The 21,299-nt window shown below is 40.2% G+C and overlaps 2 protein-coding genes across 6 annotated transcripts in view; one reads left to right on the top strand and one right to left on the bottom strand.

Annotated features, from left to right (window-relative positions):
- The first annotated feature begins 97 nt into the window (after nt 1–97).
- On the top strand, nt 98–10,323 carry LOC137260236 (uncharacterized). Of its 2 annotated transcripts, XR_010954743.1 has the most exons (5): nt 98–141; nt 588–694; nt 2,969–3,161; nt 6,177–6,398; nt 9,109–10,323. XR_010954743.1 is itself a non-coding variant. In XM_067797930.1 (4 exons), exons 2-4 carry the CDS (start codon nt 622–624, stop codon nt 6,271–6,273), a joined length of 363 nt encoding a protein of 120 aa, XP_067654031.1. In that variant the 5' UTR covers nt 98–141; nt 588–621; the 3' UTR covers nt 6,274–10,323. The 2 variants fall into 2 exon arrangements, 1 of the variants encoding a protein (XP_067654031.1); XM_067797930.1 differs by having other exon boundaries at nt 6,177–10,323.
- Nucleotides 10,324–11,546: 1,223 nt separating this feature from the next.
- Nucleotides 11,547–21,299, bottom strand: part of LOC137259855 (uncharacterized) — a 29,765-nt gene continuing 20,012 nt past the window's right edge. For 2 of the 4 annotated variants that reach the window (XM_067797483.1, XM_067797485.1), the window contains exons 2-7: nt 18,472–18,533; nt 17,208–17,387; nt 16,299–16,425; nt 15,770–15,919; nt 14,828–14,910; nt 11,547–12,995 (exon numbers count right to left, since the gene is read on the bottom strand). In XM_067797483.1, the coding sequence (XP_067653584.1) occupies nt 12,802–12,995; nt 14,828–14,910; nt 15,770–15,919; nt 16,299–16,425; nt 17,208–17,387; nt 18,472–18,478 (741 nt within the window). In that variant the 5' untranslated portion in view covers nt 18,479–18,533 and the 3' untranslated portion in view covers nt 11,547–12,801. Of the gene's footprint in view, nt 12,996–14,827; nt 14,911–15,769; nt 15,920–16,298; nt 16,426–17,207; nt 17,388–18,471; nt 18,534–19,797; nt 19,887–20,461; nt 20,569–21,299 lie in introns of those variants that run through there. The other 2 variants (XM_067797486.1, XM_067797484.1) reach the window with 2 other exon arrangements.

Below are 21,299 nucleotides of genomic sequence, written 5' to 3'. Positions count from 1 at the left end.
GAAGTAAAATGTTTTGTTTTGGAGTGTGAGACGGACGTGTTCTTGAGATGGCAAAGAATATTTTAGTGGTATATACTCTTCTATCTTTTATGGTTATCTCCCTTTAAACAGCGAATAGTAGACTGACATTGCCCTCGCCAGGTAAGTAAACAACATGTCATTGTCTGTCCGACATCAGCAAAAGCCTGATATTATTGTGTGAGGAAAAAGGTACCTAGGTTTGCCTGCTTATACCGTTTTATGAAAACAATTCCTTTATATCTTGACTGCTGTCACTAAACGCTTATAGGTGGAGTTTCTGTGGTCAAGACACCGTTCTTAATTACTTACATACTCAAATGCATTGTTTTGGTAGTTATACCAATTGACCCAATGTTGGCCGCGGACTTGGACACCGCATAGGCAACTCCAGTGATGCATTTTCATTAAGCATAATTTCTTTGGTCTTGGTGGGTAATTTTCTTAAGAAATATACAAATCTGTACCTACAAGTCCATATATCTTAGTAGATACTGAATTAAAAGCTTATATCGAGAAACTGTGTCACGATTCTCTGGGGCTATTTTGATACCGTGTGTACCTTGCAGATGTCCAGCATGTGGGCAGTTTGACTGTGGAGACATGAACACATCCACTACCTCCAGCCCACTTGAAGCCAGCTTGATAAACCTCGTCAGAAAACTCAACATGTCAGGTACAGCCGAGTGTTGGGGATTTTATTCATCAAGTACTGGGCAAATCGGTTTATCCTTCATGAGCCAGTCATTCATTATAATCAGCGTATATAATCCCCTTCATCTGAATTTTCCTGACATTGTCATTGTATTTGTGGGGTTTGTTTTATGAAATCTCAATTGGTCCTTTTTTCCAAATTTAAAAGCTTGTAAGTTCAGATTGGTTGAAAAAGCAGTTATTCAACACATTTTCAGATAAAAGGAATGTTCGAAAGTGAGGGAAAATACAGTATCAAGGTGTACTTTTCTCCACAGTTGATTATATCAAAGGACAGTTTGCCGCCAGTGTTCTATGTTCACTTGTGCAGTGATAGAAATTAACACTTGCCTGGAGGCCTGAGGCAAGCAGAAGTTTGTCTAGGTGAATTAGAACTGTGGTACTTGTTGTCTGGTAGGTGACACGGGTATGTGTCATTGCTGATTATAAAGATGGAAAGACTTCTGTCCCCATCCCCTCTTCTGATAACTGATAAATAGCTCCACCATAATCATTTAAATGTGTTTGGCTCACTACAGTTGGTTAATATAAACTAACTATTTAACTGCATCATTTCTTTTACTGGACCAGTAGAAAACAGCTTGGACCAAGGGCCTATCTGAAAATATGGTTAATTTCTATCACTGTTGTGGTGAAAATTAAGTTAGAAAGCTCAGGGTATGTTTTACTACATACTCTATCTCTGTGCAACATTTCACAATGACATATATCCTAGAAAGTAGAAAGTGGTTTTACATTTTTTTATCTCCATGAAATAATACAAATTGTTAATTCCAGAGTATTCTAAATGGTTACTGGAGAAATCCACAAATCCAATTTGATCTCTTGACATGGAGATGGAAGAATGTGGAAGTTATTGTTATCATTTTATATATAGAAATGGAACATTGCCTTTATTTCTGATATATTTCATGTAATTTGTAAGCTAGGAAACTATGAATCAGCTGCATTTCTGATACATATAGAACCCCCTGGTTTTGAGTGATTGGGTGAGTTTAGCTTTATGACAATTTTAGCAATATTCCAGCAACATCATGAGAAATGGGCTTTACACATTGTACTAGACTAACAGCTAGTCTCTGATATGAACATATTTTACTGAAAAAATGTTCATAGTGAATAAAAATAATATAATGGAGCCCTGAGACTTTCTTCTGTTTCCTGAAGCTATGGAAATCAAGACTTGCCACATTTTCTAGACGTGCGTGAACTTTCTTGGATATATATACTTCAGGGTCTGTACTACAGACTAACATTATACCAGTGTCTTGAACTGAACCCAGATCTTCGGAGGAAAAGCAAACACTTTAATCACTGGAATACCCCACCACCCCAGTCTGGTTTTGAAAAAAATTACAAATGTATTAGCCTGAGCCTTCTGTTTTCAAGCATTTTTTATTAATTTATCTCACAAGCTTCAGCATATGTTTTCCAGGTCTTTTTGATGTAACTTACATGTGTGCACAATTCCAAATAATGGTCTTTTAAAACAATGTGGTTCTAAACTTCAAGATTAACTTTCTCAAAAAAATCTTTTTTTTTCATACCTAGAGCACCCAGTTTTCCAGTATCAGTCCCTGGGTCTGTAGACTGATCATGAGAATAACATGACTGGTTTTAACTGTATATCATCGTCATAGCAGTGATACTTACCACATTGTCATCCGTTATGAAGATGGAGTATACATGTATGTTTGACATCATCTTTGGCCAATCCAGATGCTGACAGTCAGCCACCTCTCTCTCCATATTGATAGAAACCCTCCATGTGTGAAAATATAGCTGTGTGTTTCACAGATTATTCGGTAGTTTGGCAGATCTATGTCATATGATATAATTTTGTGTTTATTCATATAAATAACTAATCATTTATGGAATATATATTTTTGATTGCTGAACACTGATGAACCACTGATTGTTTAACAAATCAGTGATTGGTGTCTAACTTTTAACTTCTTCTCAGGGCAGGTAAGGAGGGGACTATGATCATTAAATAAGTAATCAAAAAGGAAGTTAAAATGCTCAAGTATGTAAAAAAAGTCATGTATTTGTGTCGATCAGCTATATTATATTTTATATAACTGACCAACTGACCAGCAGATTTCATACCAAAATGTTTGTGGAAACTCTTAGTATCATTTCAGTTGATCTAGCATACATAATTGAGAAGCTGATGTATCATGTCAGAATTTATAATAGTGTCGGAAAGTAGACTAATTTTGATATTTGTTTGAAGCTTTGCCAGGTCACACAACTCCGAACAGTGGTCTTCCGACAGAGAGCAGAGAGGAGTTCTTTCATCACCTTACTCTCAAGGATGAGACTGTGTTTGTGGCCCTCATTGTCATGGGCGTCATTGTGCCTGCAATCTTCATATCTGTCTTTGCCCTAATTTGCATCAGAAGACATAAGGAGATGAAGGCCAGGAAGTAAGAGTTACCTCCCTTTCACCAGTAATGCTTCAGCTCCTCACAAGCTGAGGCCCAGTCCTTTACCCTGACTACTCCTTACTAGGCTAAACATAGTGTAGATATCGTAATGCCCAGAGAATGTTGGGTCTTTATGTATTCATGAAAGAGACCATCCATTGTTCTTTTTATCTTTTTGAACTGCCTATATATATTCCGGTTGCTTTGTTTACCTACATGCAGAGCTCATATATATGGTCTCTGGTATAGGACAATGTAGAATCTTGACTGGCTTTTCTTAACTGAATGACATAGTTGCACAGAGATGCCTACCTCTGTGATTTTATCATAGTCGCTGCAACTTTTAACCTCAAACTATGCCAATATGATTGCAATAGAAATTCTACAAAATTTGAAGAATTCATTAACATTTGGACACATAGATAAAAACATATATTTTCCTCGATTAAGTACACTTTTGCTAAAAAGGGATGACAAGAAGAAATGTGATGCTGATAATTTTTAATTATGCCGTTGAAAATGTGTGAAGTTAAATGTTCACAGTTAATGAGTGTCATATTATCTTTCTCAGAATCCACCACAATTTGAAGTATTTAGTTGACTACTAATTGTCATCCTTGAAACCAATATTTGAAACACTTTGGTGTTGGCAACTCTGTGTTACGTGGTTTGAGAAATGAAATTCTATTTGAGTTATGGATGTTAACTTTTGAGATATGAGAGGAAGACAAGGTTTGAGAATGTATTCTTTTTCTCTAACTGTATTTCTATATGTCTATAAGTACAAAGCTTAGTGGATACAGATTATGTGATAATGTAAGGAATTAATGACATGTTTACATTTCCTTGTCAGGTCAACATTAAGGTAATTTGTGATGATTTTCCACTTGATTTCTATGAACATTTTCATTAGCACACAGTGTTTACAAATGGTGTTTCAAAGTAACAGGACATTGGGTCCTTTTAGATTCAGATGTCTGTTTGGCCCACTGAAAATTTACAGGACCCACAGAATAAAATCTAACACACATTTCAGATTTAACATTTCTCATAATTGGCATTGAAATTATTAACATTATTTAATGACAAACATTATAAACATAAATTCATAAACAGTGAACAGGTGTCACATGCCACAAATAACAACTTCAGACAAAGTTATCGTGATATATTCAGTCAGACACTGGGGCCAGCAGGTTGGGGACTTCTGTCTGACCACTGGCAAATCTGCCAGATTTTTCAGAGGGTTAGACGCTATTCATGAACACTGAGCACAATGAGTGAGAGCTTTTAGTTTTTCTTACTTATGTGGGAATTTGTCTTTTACAAGAAATGAAGTGAGGGAGTAAGTTTAGTTTTACACCGCACTCAGCAGTATTCCAGCTATATGGTGGTGGTCTGTAAATAATTGAGTCTGGACCAGACAATCCAGTGATCAAAAGCATGAGTTGCTGAAGACAAACCTTCACAAGAAATAGAAATATGTCTTTATAGAATCTTATAGAAACTTGGTGCAAAGCATATCAGAATTAATTTGTCATCAAACTGAATTGTATGTGGAAAAGTATTGTTTATATATTGTTCTAGTTATGACCAACTATTGGGGGATTCCTTTATCACTATAAAATATATTGTGAGTAATCATTTTTCGTATATAAAGTTCTGTACTGAAATTTGTACTACAAATCAAACTTTGTAGAGATGTATCCAGATTTATGGTTCAGAAGTTGAAGATATGTTATAGAGAAACATTTACAACTCAACTGACTTCCATAAAATGTATGTAATCCACCCATCCCCTCTCCAGCCCTGCATGTCCTTACAAAAGCAGTGACACCACTAGTGTACATGTGTACAAAACTGATGACCCCCTATTAGCCCAGAATGGGGATATGTACAATGAACAGGTTTTATTATGATCCACACTGAATTTCACTAGCTTACAACAGGACTAGCCTTGATAACCCTTTTTTGACATGTTATTTTTGATGATGTGAACATGTACGGCCACTGGGAAACATGTTTTTGGGAGCCACAGATTACCGAAACTGTGGTGTCATGTAGAGCATTATTGCGAGGGATGACAGAATGGAGTTTGTAGTCTTGTTACATAGCGTTGATGATGGATGTTACTGGTTGAAAGGCTGCTGTTTGGGCAAGGCTTGGCTATGTAAAGCTGAATATTGTAGGTTGTACGTGCAGTGGACACAAAATATCTGAGTCCTGTGCTGGCATTCTGATCCGAAGTCGAGTGCCTCGTCCACATGACCAAGAGGTTAACCGTGCTACATATTCTTCTCTAGAGTCAGTGTCACCTGAGCCAGTAGGCGAGATTTGAGCCTGCTACACAAACGCGTACATCAGACTCCATTACCCAAGAGAGAATCTTACAGTGTTTTTGTCTTACCTCCGTAAACTGTGCAAAATGTCACTGTACTTTATTGTGAAGATCGATAAGTTTGCTACCGACTTTATGATGTGTACACAAAATTGTGTCTGGATTGACTGGATTTTTAACATCTGTGAAACATATTCTGACAAGCCTGAAGTGTGCTTCAAAATGATTAATTTATGTTTTGTGTTGAGTGTGCAAATGACTTCATGTCTAAATAAAGCATTGAAAGTCGGTAAAATAAATATCTACATAGTGAACACAGAAACAGCGAATTGAATGGTTCTCAAACTCCAAGCACCTCGTGCATGATATTATGATGTTGTAGGTTTGTTAGCTTCTCAGTGGAGAGTTTGGCTGTCACCATGGTAGCGGGTAATATTTTTTCCAGTTTTCACCCTCCTGGGATGACATGGAAACTTGTTAAAGCATCATTGACCAATGAAATTAAATTATATTTTACATGTAGGTGAAATAAAGATATGTATCTTCCAAGAACAGATAATTTGGCAGAAGCTGACATCCATAATTTCATCTCTAGTCATATCACTACTAAACAGCATAGAAAGCTTTGAATGAGGTTGTTATCTCCATGTAGCAGCATTAGATTATTGCTGTTTCAGAGCAGCGATGTTGTTGCGGGATGCCCAGGACATGGCGATGGAGGACTATCCATACATGATGCGGGGTCTCACTCGCTTCTCCCCTTGGAGGATCTGATGACCACCACCTCTGTCTGTTCAGCATGCAATAACCTGACACAAACACCATGGCAACTGGCACCATGGCAACTGGCACCATGGCAAGTGGCAGGAACAACAGCGGTGTATGTTTTGACCACATGGGTAAATGTAGTCACACGTTACAGTCATAGACCTCTTGCTTGGCTCCAAGTATCAATTTGACATCATCTTTCATGTCTTATGGAACATGAATATTGTTTATGAAGGCTTGTTCATGCTGATAATGATCTAGTCGCAACATAAAAGTGCACACAGTAAATATATATCAAGGTTTTACATGACACACAAATGTGCGGAGGGGGAGAATGGATTTGGAAACCCAGAATTACTTCATCCAAAATGATACACAAAGCACCTAAAGCGCATTTAAACCTCACATGACCACTGATTCAATCCAGGCTCTGATATAATTATCTGAATATTCACCTTGCTACACCATTTCAAAACTTTACAGGACTCTCGTATTACCAGCAGGGACCTGTAACATTTATTGATGGTGACTCTGCTTGTGTGGGCAAGGTAAAACGTTGATATATATTGATATGTTGATGCTACTGACAGTGCAATGTATTTTTTTTGTGTGCAAATTCTGCAGGTACAAATTCTCGTCTTGTTCATTGTTTCTTGGGAAATGAAAGCTTCAATCTAATTTCTCAAATCCCTTTAAAGACAATGTAGTTGTGTCATGATGCTAAGTTTAGTTGCAAGTTAGTGACACACTTCTACATATTGTAGTGTATACTCATGGTGTTGTATTGAGTCAGCCAGCCAGCAGTTGTAGCAGCTGTCTGTTGTGTTGTTTGTCATGGTGGTTGGTGTCTCTTGTACATCTAAAGTGTCTTGTACCACCTGGTATCTCACATACATAGCATGTCAGTAGCTGTCAGGAGGGGTCCCAAGCACCGTGCTACAGTCTTCTGTCCCCACATACATTGTTTGTCCACAGCTGTCATGAAGAGGTCCCTAGCACAGTGCCAAAGTCTTCCGTCCCCATCCCCACGTACATAGCTTGTCAGTAGCTGTCAGGAAATGTTCCTTGCACAGTGGTACAGTCTTCTGTTGTTGTGGGTTGTAGGATGTTTTAACTAAAAGATGATGATAAGGGGAGCTTTTCCCATGCCATGAATTTCTAAGCTAATACACCGATTACAACCTAACAATAGATAGGACTGACTGAGACATACCTTGTTCCCCCCCCCCCCGGACCTGACTGCTAATTACCCTTCCCCCCCTCCCCAACCCCAACCCCCAACCTCAACAATAATGAGGCTGTGCAGTCCCAGAAGCTCCCCCACTCATGTCTTACACAGATGTCCGTCCACTGATACTGTGTGCTTACTTGGTTTAGCAAGTGGTTAACAAAAAAGATTTTCAAGTGTACATTTTTTGTGCATGTTTTTCAGGTTTGAAGGAATTATATATTTTACAATGAAAATGATCAACCCCAGTAATAGGAATTTGTAAAGAAAGTGTATGTCTGGAGTGACATACATATATGACTCTTGCTGGAGACAAATATGCAAGTGTTGGCCAGAATCTCAAGGATTGGTAGTGTAAGGGAGAAGTTATCTCCCTTCGACCAGACTCCCTCTAATGTGAATGTTATACTAGTCAGATTTTTTTGCATTTTGTTTTGATAAAATTATATTTTAATGCCATATGCATTTCACAAAGTACATATTTCCATAAATGAAATACATGTAAACAGTATATATTTAATAAGCTTTTAATCTTTTTGAAGCAAAAGAACTTTTAAGTCTATCAGAGGAAATATGTTTTGGATTCTGAGATATTCAAGTAGATATGCCTTTCGAAAATGATGAAAAACTACTCAGATTAATTGTTCCCTTGACCTGTGTGAAAACTCCATCCTGCTGATACTCAATGAATGTCTGTTCGACCTATCAGTGTGATTACATGGGATCTGAGTGATTAGCTGGCTGTAGAAATATATAGATTTCATTTCAGATTTCATGAGGAAGTGACGTTCACAGAGGATGAGGACATATGGATGTTGACTTTTGTGTTATGAGCTGAGGAAGGAGTCAGGACATACTCTGAAACATTGTGTTCCTCACAAGAATAAAGATAAAAACATCCATGAGTTCTCTCCCTTGTGTGTGTCACAATTCTACTGTAGTTGGCAGTTGAGATTGAGACATAATTTATTCAATAAAGAAACGGATTGGGCACAAGTTGTCCAAATTTAATAAGCCCTCTCCACAAAGTGGCAGTTATTAGCATGGTCGTATTTTCAATATCCGGTAATCCCCTGTTGAATATACATCCTTCAGACAGCACCGCAATGCACTTTACCTGAATCTCTTTGTATTTGACATTTGACATCACAATAATTATTTTCAAAACTGAGTATTTTACTAATAATGAAACTGAGTTACCTGTTTGTTTAACTTATGTTTGTTTGTCTGTATATCATGACAGTATTTATTTGGTTGTATTATTCTAGATATCAGGTTTTGTGAACACTGTCACCTGTTACAGATTCTGACAGACTAAAAAGTGGCCACAACTCCACTCTTCATTAAAATTGTCGGTATGAGTTCATTTTGGATATGAATTCACCGTCTCCTATACATAATGTATGTATTTTATATAGGCTACGTTAATAACTTTCAAGGGACATAACTCTAAATTGTTGTCATTGTTGCTATGGATAATGTTATCTTCAGCACAGAAGATCAAGATTGTACCTTATGATCGCAAAATGAGATGAGTTACAGTTGTGCTGCAACTGGATTTGTGTAAGAAGTGTTAGTATTGTAATTTGTAACTATGATTCTTTTTGTGCAAGTGGGCCCTCATCCGAAGATGCTGTCCTGTGGAAACCTGTAGTATGCCTGTAAACATCAGTCTGCAGTACTACCAACAGATCCAGACATGAACAGCTACTGATAAGAATCACTCCCAGTAATTTGGACATTATTACATCTATAGATGTACATATTTATTTATATATTTTGGGGAATGCAATTAAAGGGTAGGCAGGAAGATGTTAGGGCCATTTATGGTTATTCTCCTGTCCCTTCCTTACATGATTACAATTAGACTTCTGATGTATAACAAACATCACCACTGTCCAACCCTTTCAGCACTGTTTCACAGGTTGAGGCATATTGTTTGAAACAAAAGCTTTTGTCATTGTGTCCCAGGGTGTATCACAGCCTGACATGTCCCAGGGTGCATCACAGCCCGACGTGCCAGGGTGCATCACAGCCTGACATGTCCCAGACTGTAACTGCTAAAGTGGATTAATTGGTGTCATCATCTAGTGTTCAGCTGAATGTACTAGTCAGAATCAATGTCTATATTCTGATAAACATTGATGGAGTCTTTTATGCTGAAAAATAACTGGAAAATAGTAGGTTGGTAGATTCCACTGAGAGTGGATGTTTCTGTGTACCCTCTATTGATGGGACTGGAAACATGATGTTGGATGTAATTCCTAGTGAAGGCCACAGTCCTAGATATAATTCCCAGTAAAGGTTCTGGTGTTAAATATAAAATTCCTGGCCAAGGTGTGGCTGTTAAGGGTAATTCACAATAAAGGCCAAGATGACAATAGTCATGATGTTAACTGTAATTCCCAGCGAAGGCCAGGACAACAAAGGCCATGATGTTAAATGTTATTCCGAGTGAAGGCCAGGAGGACAGAGTCATCATGTTAAATGGATTAACCGGTGAAGGTCAGGACAACAAAGGTCATGATGTTAAATGTAATTTCTGGTGAAGGTCTTGATGATAGATTTAATGTTCTCCAAATGCCATGATACACATCAGGAAATATATCTTCCTTTAGTTTGTTCTTCCATGATCCGCTATTAAGTGTGATGTTAAGATGTGTACTGCCCACTGCACCGTTGTCCATCAGTATCTGCAGACACCTGGCCACAGGGGCTTCTAGTCCATATATTTATGATATAAACAGAGCTTAGAGAGCTTTTTTGTTTTGAGCCTGTATTGTTATAGACATGTACTAGATTCTGCAATAAACATTGCTGCATTTGTCTGTCTGTGTTCAGTGACTGCTTTCATTTTGAATCTGGTCCTACTGGAATGGCCATTGCTCAACATGACCTATTGCACACAATACAGAATCCTGGATACACATTGTGAAATCACAAGCGAGATTGGGAATACAGTATCTAAAACAAGTTCCACTCAGAAACAGGATTGGGAATACACCATCTGAAACAAATTGCACACAGCAAGAGGATTGGGAATACACTATCTGAAACAGGTTTCACACAACACAAGACCTAAATACAGTATCTAGAATAAGTTGCACGGGAACAGGGCGCAAGTTTCACACTAAACGGGACCTGCATAGGCTATCTTAAGTTGCAAAGAAACATGATCTTGGACACATTATACAAAAACACTTGCACACACCTCGAGACCTGGATAGACTATCTAAACCAGCTTGCACAGAAACAGGGCCGTGGAAACACTATTAGAAAAACAGTCGCACATAAACAGGACCCTGCATACGTTATCTGAAACAAGTTGCATAGAAACATGGCCATGGATACACTATCTAAAATCAGCTGCACGAAAAACCCAAGGACCTAGAATGAACTGCTCTTGGAAATGTTTCTGAATTTGGGAACTGTACCTGGGTTTAATCTATATGACCTATGTTTCGAGGTAATAGTAACCACTCCACGTTGTCCCGATACGCGCGCGTGTCTATTGCAATTATCCATACGTCGAACCACAAGACTACAACCCTATTCATATCCAAATTTAAGTTTGTTTGGAAAACCGAAGAGTAACAGTAACATACATGACGATCGACATATTTCACACAGTAACATTATGGTTACTTGGGTTACTGTCAACCAGTCAGTACTGCTTATTGTTATGACAACTTTACTGCAAGCTATTTATATTGAGAATTTCTGCGGACGGAAGTGTTAGTGAAGACGTTTAACAGTGTGATCCTAAACCTGTCAATAATTACCCTACCTTCACGTCATGAGGACGATGTTGTAAAGAAGAACAAAATGGTGATTGACTGTCAATACAAATAAAAATAACTTTCCATTAACAGTGTGATGCAATCACGCTAATCCAGCTTTTAAATGTCCCATTGAACAGGGTGGTTTCGGTCCACAGGATCCAGGGAAAAATGATATGGCGCGTGTGAGTGACGGTGTGTGCACGGCCGAGTCTTGCAGGAGAACGTGGACACACGAGGAGGCCCAACCCATAGTAACAACAAACATGTGGTTCATATAAAACATTCATTATATAAATATGACATTGTAGGACTCGGTTATTGACCAGATTCTGAGTATATAGCGTGTATAGGGGAAGATAGCTGTGGGGTAGAGTCCGGGCTTGGAGGGTGACTACTGTCCCTTACAGAGAGGATGTGGGTGGGGGTAGAGTTTGGGTTAGGGATATGACAACTGTCCTCTGCTGCCTCACTGACGGGGCTCGACACCCGTATGATGTAATATCTTTATACGGGAAAGCAAGGCAAGAAGACGTATTCCGCTAGGCTGTGCAAGAAGGGCACATGACTGACATTTATGAAATCTGCACTCAGTAAATATCCAAGTATGATTTATAAGATGATATCGGTTCAGAAAAATAACTGAATAATCACCTTTTCTGTGACTAAAACGTCAAAATATAACAACACAATGGAACCATTGTTCAGCTGTGCGGAGACGAAGTTCATCATCCGTGCGGGTTGGAAGTGAGGGCGAGTTATGGAGTATTTCCTGGCAATCACAGGAATGGAAGCGCACTTACATGTAAAGGACATACGTGTTACAACAGTTGACGGCGGTGAAGAGTGGGGTGAGGTTTTGAGTACGATTACACTATGCAGAAGGGTCAAATATAAATATGAAAAGTTATTTCGCATTCGATAATACAATCCAAAATGCCGGTACAGTGACATCATATTTGTAGGTCAATATTTACACGTTATTATGTGCAGATAAATATATTAACCCATATGCAGATCCTAATTTCATGTTCATCCTACACAACAAAACCCCAGTATTGAGAATACCATCTTCAATTGGAATGGTATCCCCGTATTCAGAGTTTGCACAACAGGTACCCCTCGACAGGTACCCCTCGACAGAGTGGTATCAGGGCACCATATCTGTGCCAACCCTCCATCACACACCTGGGTCCAGCTTGCCAGTCAGGGTCCTACTAACGATGCACGTGACATCACCAGTAGTGTATAAAGTGGTTCTGTGTTGCCTTTCTTGGTGGATGTTGGATCGACACATTTTCGCAGACACACGCCTTCCGCAAACTCTCACAAGAGTGGAGTACATTGTTTAATATTGCACTTCGCCGCTATTCACTACGACCACAGGCCGTCGACGAATATGTCACTATAAATATGACGGGTTTGCAGATACGTCGTCCACCGTCTTCCTCGTTAACGTCACTTCCTGTTGGACCCCACCTTCTTTAAATGGCATATGGTCTCCACGTGTGACAATACTTCAATTCCTCAAAACCGGGTGCTGTCGGGCGGCAATGTGTCCATGGTCGTGAGCATGCGCGAATCTTGCCAGGAATCGCTGATTGGTTTGAGAAGTAAGACTTTCCCTGAGCATGCGCGGAGTATCTCGTCATTATCTATCTCCGTTCCATCCTCCTCCAAGACAACCTTGACCTTGCCCCGGATCCCCAGCTTCTCGCGGCCTGTGAGAGCAGACAATAGGGGTCAGTACAGAACTAAACAATCAAATCTAAGCACTGGTGTATATATAAGCACTGGTGTATATATAAGCACTGGTGTATATATAAGCACTGGTGTATATATAAGCACTGGTGTATATAAGCACTGGTGTATATATAAGCACTGGTGTATATATAAGCAGTGGTGTATATAAGTATTTTTCTTGTAGCACTAGTATGGATATGGGGTTGTCCGGGATGGGTGGATGTCGGCAGTGTGCGAAATAACCGCTGGCCCGCTAACCAGTTGTTAGTAAAAATCCAGTCGGAACACTAAACCTCCACAGTCAATGGCCCGACTTTCCAGTAACTTTTCATGTGGTGATTTTGTAAATATATCGCTCTCCCCGACTTGTTAAGTTATAACACACTCTAATGCAAGATTATGGCCTGATAAAAATATTCATGATACCAGCAGCTAAATGACGAAACCCGTGTCTACATTCAAATTTCGGGCTAGTGAATTATGTTGGCTTTTTATGCTACCCGACTGGCTAGAAAATGTGGAAACTATTTCACACACTGGATATGGGTTTTTGTGTGGAGACATGTTTGGTGTATATAACCTATTGCCTGATCTGATATAGGTCAAATCCTGTATAGGTTGTCCATCGACTGAAATGTAAACCGGACTCAAAACAGCACGTGATATCTTCTCCTCTCTTCTGCTATCTGCCAAGCTACAGTGCCAGTCAAACGAGGGGCTACAAGTGGGAGTTGTTTACAACGACAATGTCAGTAATGCAGTGCATTATGTCTCCTTGTTGTTACATAGGGTAAGAGGTAGCCTAATTGCTATAGCGTTTACCCGTCGCACCGAAGACGTGGGCTCCATTCCCCTCATGGGTAGAATGTGTGGAGCCCATATGTGGTTTCCCCTGACGTGATATTGCTGGAATATTGCTAAAAGCGGCGATAAAACCATACTCCCACAAATCACTCATTCTGTCGTTATGTACACATCTATTCCAAATTCGTTCGGGAAGTGACGTCAGCTAACATCTCAAACAGTCACATCAAAATACAGCGCACAGAATGTCCTATGTGTGGAACTGGCTCGAAGACGCTGTCTATTTCCAGCGGGGACCACACAGGGGCATAAAGGTAAACACGTTCAGAAAATATCAATTTGTCAGTGTTATACGCGAGTACATCCGGGATGATAGATGGCAAGGGAGGGGAGGGTGGAGGTGCTCTGGTTTGCTCATTCTTCACGCACAGCTGAAGGTTAGAATTAGTCTTTCCGTAATCCATGCTGATCACAAGAGGCGATTAACCGGATCAGTAGTATGTATCTACATGTCCTATACCAAATGATACAAGATAAATGTGTGTGTGTGTGTGTGTGTGTGTGTGTGTGTGTGTGAGAGAGAGAGAGAGAGAGAGAGAGAGAGAGAGTTTGTGTGTGTTTGTGTGTGTGAGGGTGGCTGGGGTTCAATGGTCATTTAATAACCTTTATGCACCCCCTGGATCCGCCTAAATTGCGGAAAAACTGGTTCACGATGACGCTGAAGGCACTGTTTGATTTTGCTGTACCTTGTTGCAGATTTCACTGCCTGTAAGACCACAGTAATCGTGGTACTGAGTGAACCTACAGATGTGTTGGGAACAGCTCTTGCACTGATTGTCTGCAGGTTCAACTCGGAATATTTATTTAGCAAAACTACATCGAAATTCACTTAAACGGTTTGAGAACGAAACGAATTCGATAAAGGCGTTTGTGTCTTCATTGGAGACCGTTGAGCCTAAGTCCACAGTTGCGATGCAGCTACTCTTGCTTCCTCGCGTGATCTTACCTCGATCAGTCAATTCCTCAAGGTCATCAGCAAATGCAAAGGTTTTCCTGTTGCGGTCGTTTGTCCAGATTTTATACAACCTCCTGAAATGCGAACATATTTAATGACTGCGCGAAAGAAATAATATCTGTGGCGATAGGAGTATACTGTCACACACAGATCACTGACACACCCTGACAGACTGATCCATCCAGCTGATGACAGTAGAGCTCGGAGTTGTCACAGTCACAGGAACACTGCTTGAGGAGATCGCAACGATATCACCAATAATTGATTATTACTTGAACATCTCTGGTTAAATCTATATGGATTCCAGAGTTATCACCCAAACGCCATTGTGCAAACTCATCGCATCTGGAGGAGATGTCAAAGTACGTGGGCGGAAGGAAAACGTAAGAAAATTGAAAGTGATTGTATCTGACTAGGAATCAAAGCGACACATCATATATGAAAACTGGTTCACGATGGATTTTGTACCCTAAATAGTTCCTGAACCGCATGTACTGAAAGCGCATAGGGACGACACAATGTAATCAACCTATCCTCATGATGTCGAAGGGATGACACAATGTAACCATCCGAGGGGATGACACAATGTAACTATCCTATACTCAAACTGTCGAATGGCCTTATAGCCATTTACCGACACAACCAAGCTTGTGTCAAATTGTAGCCGTCGCGTCCTCAGGGTAGTTTGGTATGAAACCAATGATTGACAAAATCATACAAGTTCAAACAGACTGGTTGAGAGGTTTGATATGTACATTGTAGAAATTTGCTTTCTGAAGGACCCTCTTGAATTCTTGAATCGTACCGGAGACCACCACGGATCTGTAAATGCACTAAGAACGAACGAACGAAAGAACGAACGAACGAAAGGACGAACGAACTATGTTGCCATTGTGTTAGTTTGTACCTTTGCAACTGTGTACCTGGTCTTACCTTTGGCTGATTTCGCCGTTGGTGTTCGGCAGGCTGCTGATGGAATCGTTCATGTAGCCGATTGAGCTGCGTCGTGACTCCCGTCTCACCAACTCGTCCAGTGGGTCTCGGATCGAGAGACGTTCCAATGTCTGCGCTAGACGCTCATTCCTACATACATGGGTGCAGTGAGATACTCATACAATGTTATTACATCTTACTGTCAACGTATGTGGCATGTGGTTTTCCGATACAAGCATCGATTAGCATGTACACACAAGACAACGGGGAATGACACTTGTGATAAGCATGGGAGAGAAGCCGTGAGTCAGGAAACCCCTCCCTCCCATCGCCTGAATCTCCTCCACCCCACCCCTACGCCAACTAGGCCCCGTACATTCAAATGGTCGGATAGAGGTTCCTTCATCATGTGTTTATGTATCTGTTAGTATCACTGTATTTGGTCGCATATTATTAATTTTACACAGGTTTAACTGGTGTCCAAGAATCAGTTTTACTACATGCATATAAAACCAAGTGGGCTATTTACCTTCTCCTTTTCGTCCTTGACTTCCTTCTAGCCAGGATGATTACAATCAGTATTAATACTACAACAAGTATGAATATCACGGAGCAGGTCACAGCCAGGATGATTATCTCTCTATCTGAGTAGTCACCTGGAAGACAAAGGCGAGATTGCATACTTTGTGAACAGTCTTACTATGTTTTCAACTCCCTGAGGATTTTCCACAGTCATAGAGGTTTAATCACTCTTTCTCATGCTATCTGGTTCTAAAGTCACTTACTAAAGAATACAAATCCTTCAACTTGTGACTGTGTAGCAGCCAATGTAAGGGCGCTGCGTCACCTGCCCCGGCCCACTGTCATTATGCGTGGACATGTGACATGAACACGTGACATTATGTGACTCATTCAAGCCGTGACCACGTCATGTATGAGAGCAAGACCATATACATAGCCATATGCAATATTTGCAAGAGTTGGTATGTTTATCTCTGCACTCAGTAATATTCCGGCTCTGTGACAGCGGTCCCTGCGTAACCGAGTCTTCACTTAAAATAATCCAGGGATCAACATCATGAGCACCGATCAGTACACGCAGTTTGGATACGATGGCATATGACTGTATATGATTGTCAATCAAATGAGCGAGCCTGATCACACAATCCCCTTAGTCGCCTCTTACGACAGACGTAGGTTACTGAAGACAAGTTCATCTTCATGGATCTTGCTGGGTCATTTGCAAGAGTAAAACGCAATATTTACCTATTTCTGTATTTTAAAGCAAATGGCCCAGATACGCTGTGACATACAATAAAGGAGAAACTGGCATAATATTTGCCTTTTACTTGAATACCAATTTCTAAATGCCTCTCTAAAGAACCTCGCCAAAACTTCAAAAACGATCCGTTGGAAATAAAATAATAAAATGTCGTACGAATACATATAGGAAGACGGTCGCTCCATTCTGCTGTTGGGAGACAGGTCAGCTGACTCTCGCCAACCAATCGCTGACTGGCGTCCGAGCACGTGACTATGACTGTGGTGTTGACCGCTGTGGATGATGTGCTGAGCGTCAAGGAGGCGTTGTGAGCCTTTTTCGTGAGATCTTCACAGTCTGGCAACAGGAACCAAACAACTTTGACAGTCTTTTTGCTTCAATGTTTGCATTTGATGGTACGTGTCTGCGGGTGGACATTCTTAACAAAAGTATAGAACTAGCCAGTGTTTACATCTAATCACGATCGCGTTCTTGATCAAATCGGAGTGTACATCAAAAACACAGTTTCCTAAAGCTTGAATGTCTCATATCTGATGCTGCCTGTGAGATTGTCTGACATTGCGTCCCAGTGGCGCCAATGATGTCAGTCAGTCGGGTTACATATATCCACATGTATCCACATCCACGCCGCACTCACCAACATTCCAGCTTTATATGATTAATATTGAAGTCAATTTCAAACAATCCAGTGATTATGAGCGCAGGATGAATATGGATACTATGACATGTGCCAAGGAAATCTGAAAGACCGACATGATGAAATTGGGATAATGATGGTTGCGGCCTATAGTATCTTTCATATACACATTGTCGTTGAAAGAATTCATGTTCCGTTTTAGTATAAGTACTACCCTGCAAGTATGTACATCTATATCAATTATAGAACAGATGACAGAGCAACCGCTGATGTGGCTATATTGTGATACAGCCTATTTACGAGCTCCGTGATAGCCCTACTTCTCCCGGGTCATGTTTACTTTGAAATACCTACAAATCACTGTATGATATTCCCAAATAAATCCATACTGCGATCTACAGTTGACGTTCGTCAACACCCTGTAGTGATTGTAGATTGTACTCTGATAGACAACGACAGCTGTGGGCCCATCAGTGTCGACCTGAGCGATGTAGTGTGTCACTGAGATCTGAAGGCCCTGATCAATCCCCACTAGATGTGGGTGACGGATGGCCAGACGCCTTTCCAATGGTTGTAAATACAATTATCTTTTCAATATCTGCTAGAGGTTATCCAGGTATCCATAGGTTGAGGGTTAATGCGATACAAAACTGTTCCTGCTCTGACAGTCGAGTCCTACCCTCATCAGCACCTAGGACCCGCGTGTTGAAGTTGATATGACGTCACGCTTATGTCAATCATTAATTTGTAACCTGTCCTGTACACCCTTGAATACCACCATACCTGCCATATTTGAATACTGTCAGAAAGGGTAGACGTCAGAACCTCGCTCACGTTGTAACCATCTGAAACAAGATAAGATGCAGTGATAAAGCTAGAGATTTCAGATGGAACGACGAAGGATTTTTATCATCTTGATTGTTTGCAACGTAATAAGGGAAATATGGAGTCTTTACAGTCTGTAAAATAACTTCGTGCCCTTCCTTCCAAAATTATGCTTCGGCGTGCTTGTCAACTCAGCCTGTTATGTCTTGTCATACCCTCCCTCATACCCGGTCTTGTTTTGTCATTGTAATTAGATGTGTACATTGTACATTTGTCATTGTAATTAGATGTGTACATTGTACATTTGTCATTGTAATTAGATGTGTACATTGTACATTTGGAATGAAGGTTATCTATATCTTTGATCTACCGGAATATGGTTCGCGTGAACAACGGAAAATGCAAGAACCATTTCCATGCTACTATAGGTAGCATCATCCTTTACCATTGATCCATCTACTAGGATCTGAAAGTCGTGGTTCAAATCCTCAAATATTCACACAACGATTCTTGATGTCAACAACACACTGTTTGTTTGGGTTTTTTTGGGTTTTTTCGCTTTTGGAGAGTTGCGTGGTATTAATTGCCCTGTCTCTGTATGTTCATTAGACACTGATGTGTCTGACCATTTGTAGCTCCTCGTGTACACTGTGTGCGGTGTAAAACAACGGACAACTAAATCAGATGCAAAGGCTGCTTCACCTCTTATGCTCTCTCTCTCAACACGCCATGATATATCTGCAAACATTGTATACACTGACTCCACCGTGTATGCATTTACCGTGACGTGTGTTATGTAACAAACGTTGGAATAACGGAGATGTGAATATATGTTCACACAGATGTTCGGTATGAATATGTCTTGATGCGTGGAGACCGATCATGACTCACACATTTACACGAATAACTACATTCGTATGAGCTGTGGTATCGCTGAGTGGTACACACACTGGCAAGGTTAAGTGAGTAACTGCTGATAGCAAATGCCCGACATTGATCACCTGATCATGAAGTCGACATGGAGGATGAGTGAGATGAAACACCCAGAATTATGCGTGAAACATGCCATGCACGTTAATACTCATACGACGATGATATTTATTTCAAACAACAACACGTGGATGTGCTTTATCTGGTTTCTGATATAGAGCCAACATAAGTCGTTCGTGAATTTAAATTACATGTAAGGCGGTTGTTTCTCAACAGACAACGGCGAAGCCTACCTTGAGCTTGCGAACCGCAGCTCTCGTCAGCATCATCAACAGTACATAAACATATACTTACCTCCGAACAGACCGGGGACAGCATTATGCAGCCATGTGTTATGATATTCCTCTCTCAGTTACACATGACCAGATTGCTCCCCACGTAGTCGATACAATCAACTGCCAGCTGCCTTCTACAGTACTCGTCAAAATCAGGTACTACCCAATGTCGGTGCTTTTCATTGGAAACACGCTATAGCCTAAGCGTATAAATCCAAGCCTCAGACGTAGCTTAATCTCATTAATACACCGAAAACAGCACCAAGATGTGTGTAATGAATTATTACATGTCTGGAGTTGAATCTCTGTCTGGGCTCGTGCTGTAGGGAGTTTACTTCACTCACCTTCTACATGTTTAGGTAGGAAATCAGAAAACTGTGATGAACGTTATTATTATGCGTATGTTGCCTAGAAACCAAGCATAATAATCGGACGGAATCTGTGACACATAGTCTGCGGATCCTGTCCACCCAAAAGCAGATGATGTCCGACTGAACTTATTCGGAACTTGAAAGTGGCTTCAAGCCCCGTCAGAAGCATCCCTTACAAACATCACCGTTTTTAATATTTATACTCACACAGTACTCATATGTGTATATCATACTATATTACACTTCCTTAAAGGTCACATGCAACGTAAAACAGAACTTTGTAGATTCTGATACCTTTTGGAATGCACTTACCGAAACAAATCATCAAAAATGCCAATTCAATCTATAAAGGTGAAAAGCGCTGAGAGAAAAGTGGTTTCAACGGCTATGCTGCGCTGCTCTCATAACGCATGCGCAGTGAATAGATTCGCGGAGCTTGAAACAGTATATGCCTGCCCGAAGTATGAGGCCGTGTGCAATAATCTAATCTTGTTTGTGTGCACAAACAAGTAAATAATCTACTCGTTACATGAAAAAAACATGTTAACTGTGATAAGTAGACTCTGTCACAGAGAAAATTCAATGTCTGGTTTAGTGACACCTACATCTCTGCCTGCCTGTCTGCTAATGACAATATGCAATGCCCAACTTCAGTTACTGACCATTTGCAATTTGAAATCAACACCATTCGGGCTTATAAGCCACAAACAAAGAGCCGGCTAAGCGTATCAGCAAGTGAACCAGTGGCCATTGACAAGACTTCGTAACACATGAGTGCACATACACCGCCTCTGACTGGGTTCGATATCGCGGCTGCTTCGTTCCAAGGGAGATAAACCCAAGTACAAAATATTGCACTTTTGATTTGCTATTATACGCTTATAATTTTGTTTATTTGTTTTTTCAGAATCACCAATGCATTCTAAATATTACGGACAAGTGATACCTGTTTTAATTATGTTTGCGTCTTTGGTTTTCATGTGACCTTTAATAGTTTTCTTTGAAATGGATTAAATGGAAGATTAAAACCAACAACTGTGAGATTTGTAGTTTAAGGTGTATATGACATGATACCAAAACCACAACGACAACAACTTTGCGACACGCAAGGCTATTGTATGACCTGGAAAGTGAGTGAATATCTGTTTAC

The sequence above is a fragment of the Haliotis asinina genome, chromosome 13 (genome assembly GCF_037392515.1).
Source record: "Haliotis asinina isolate JCU_RB_2024 chromosome 13, JCU_Hal_asi_v2, whole genome shotgun sequence".
NCBI lineage: Eukaryota > Metazoa > Mollusca > Gastropoda > Lepetellida > Haliotidae > Haliotis > Haliotis asinina.
The sequence above is the reverse complement of the archived record's forward strand: the minus strand, read 5'-3'. Positions and strand labels throughout refer to the sequence as shown.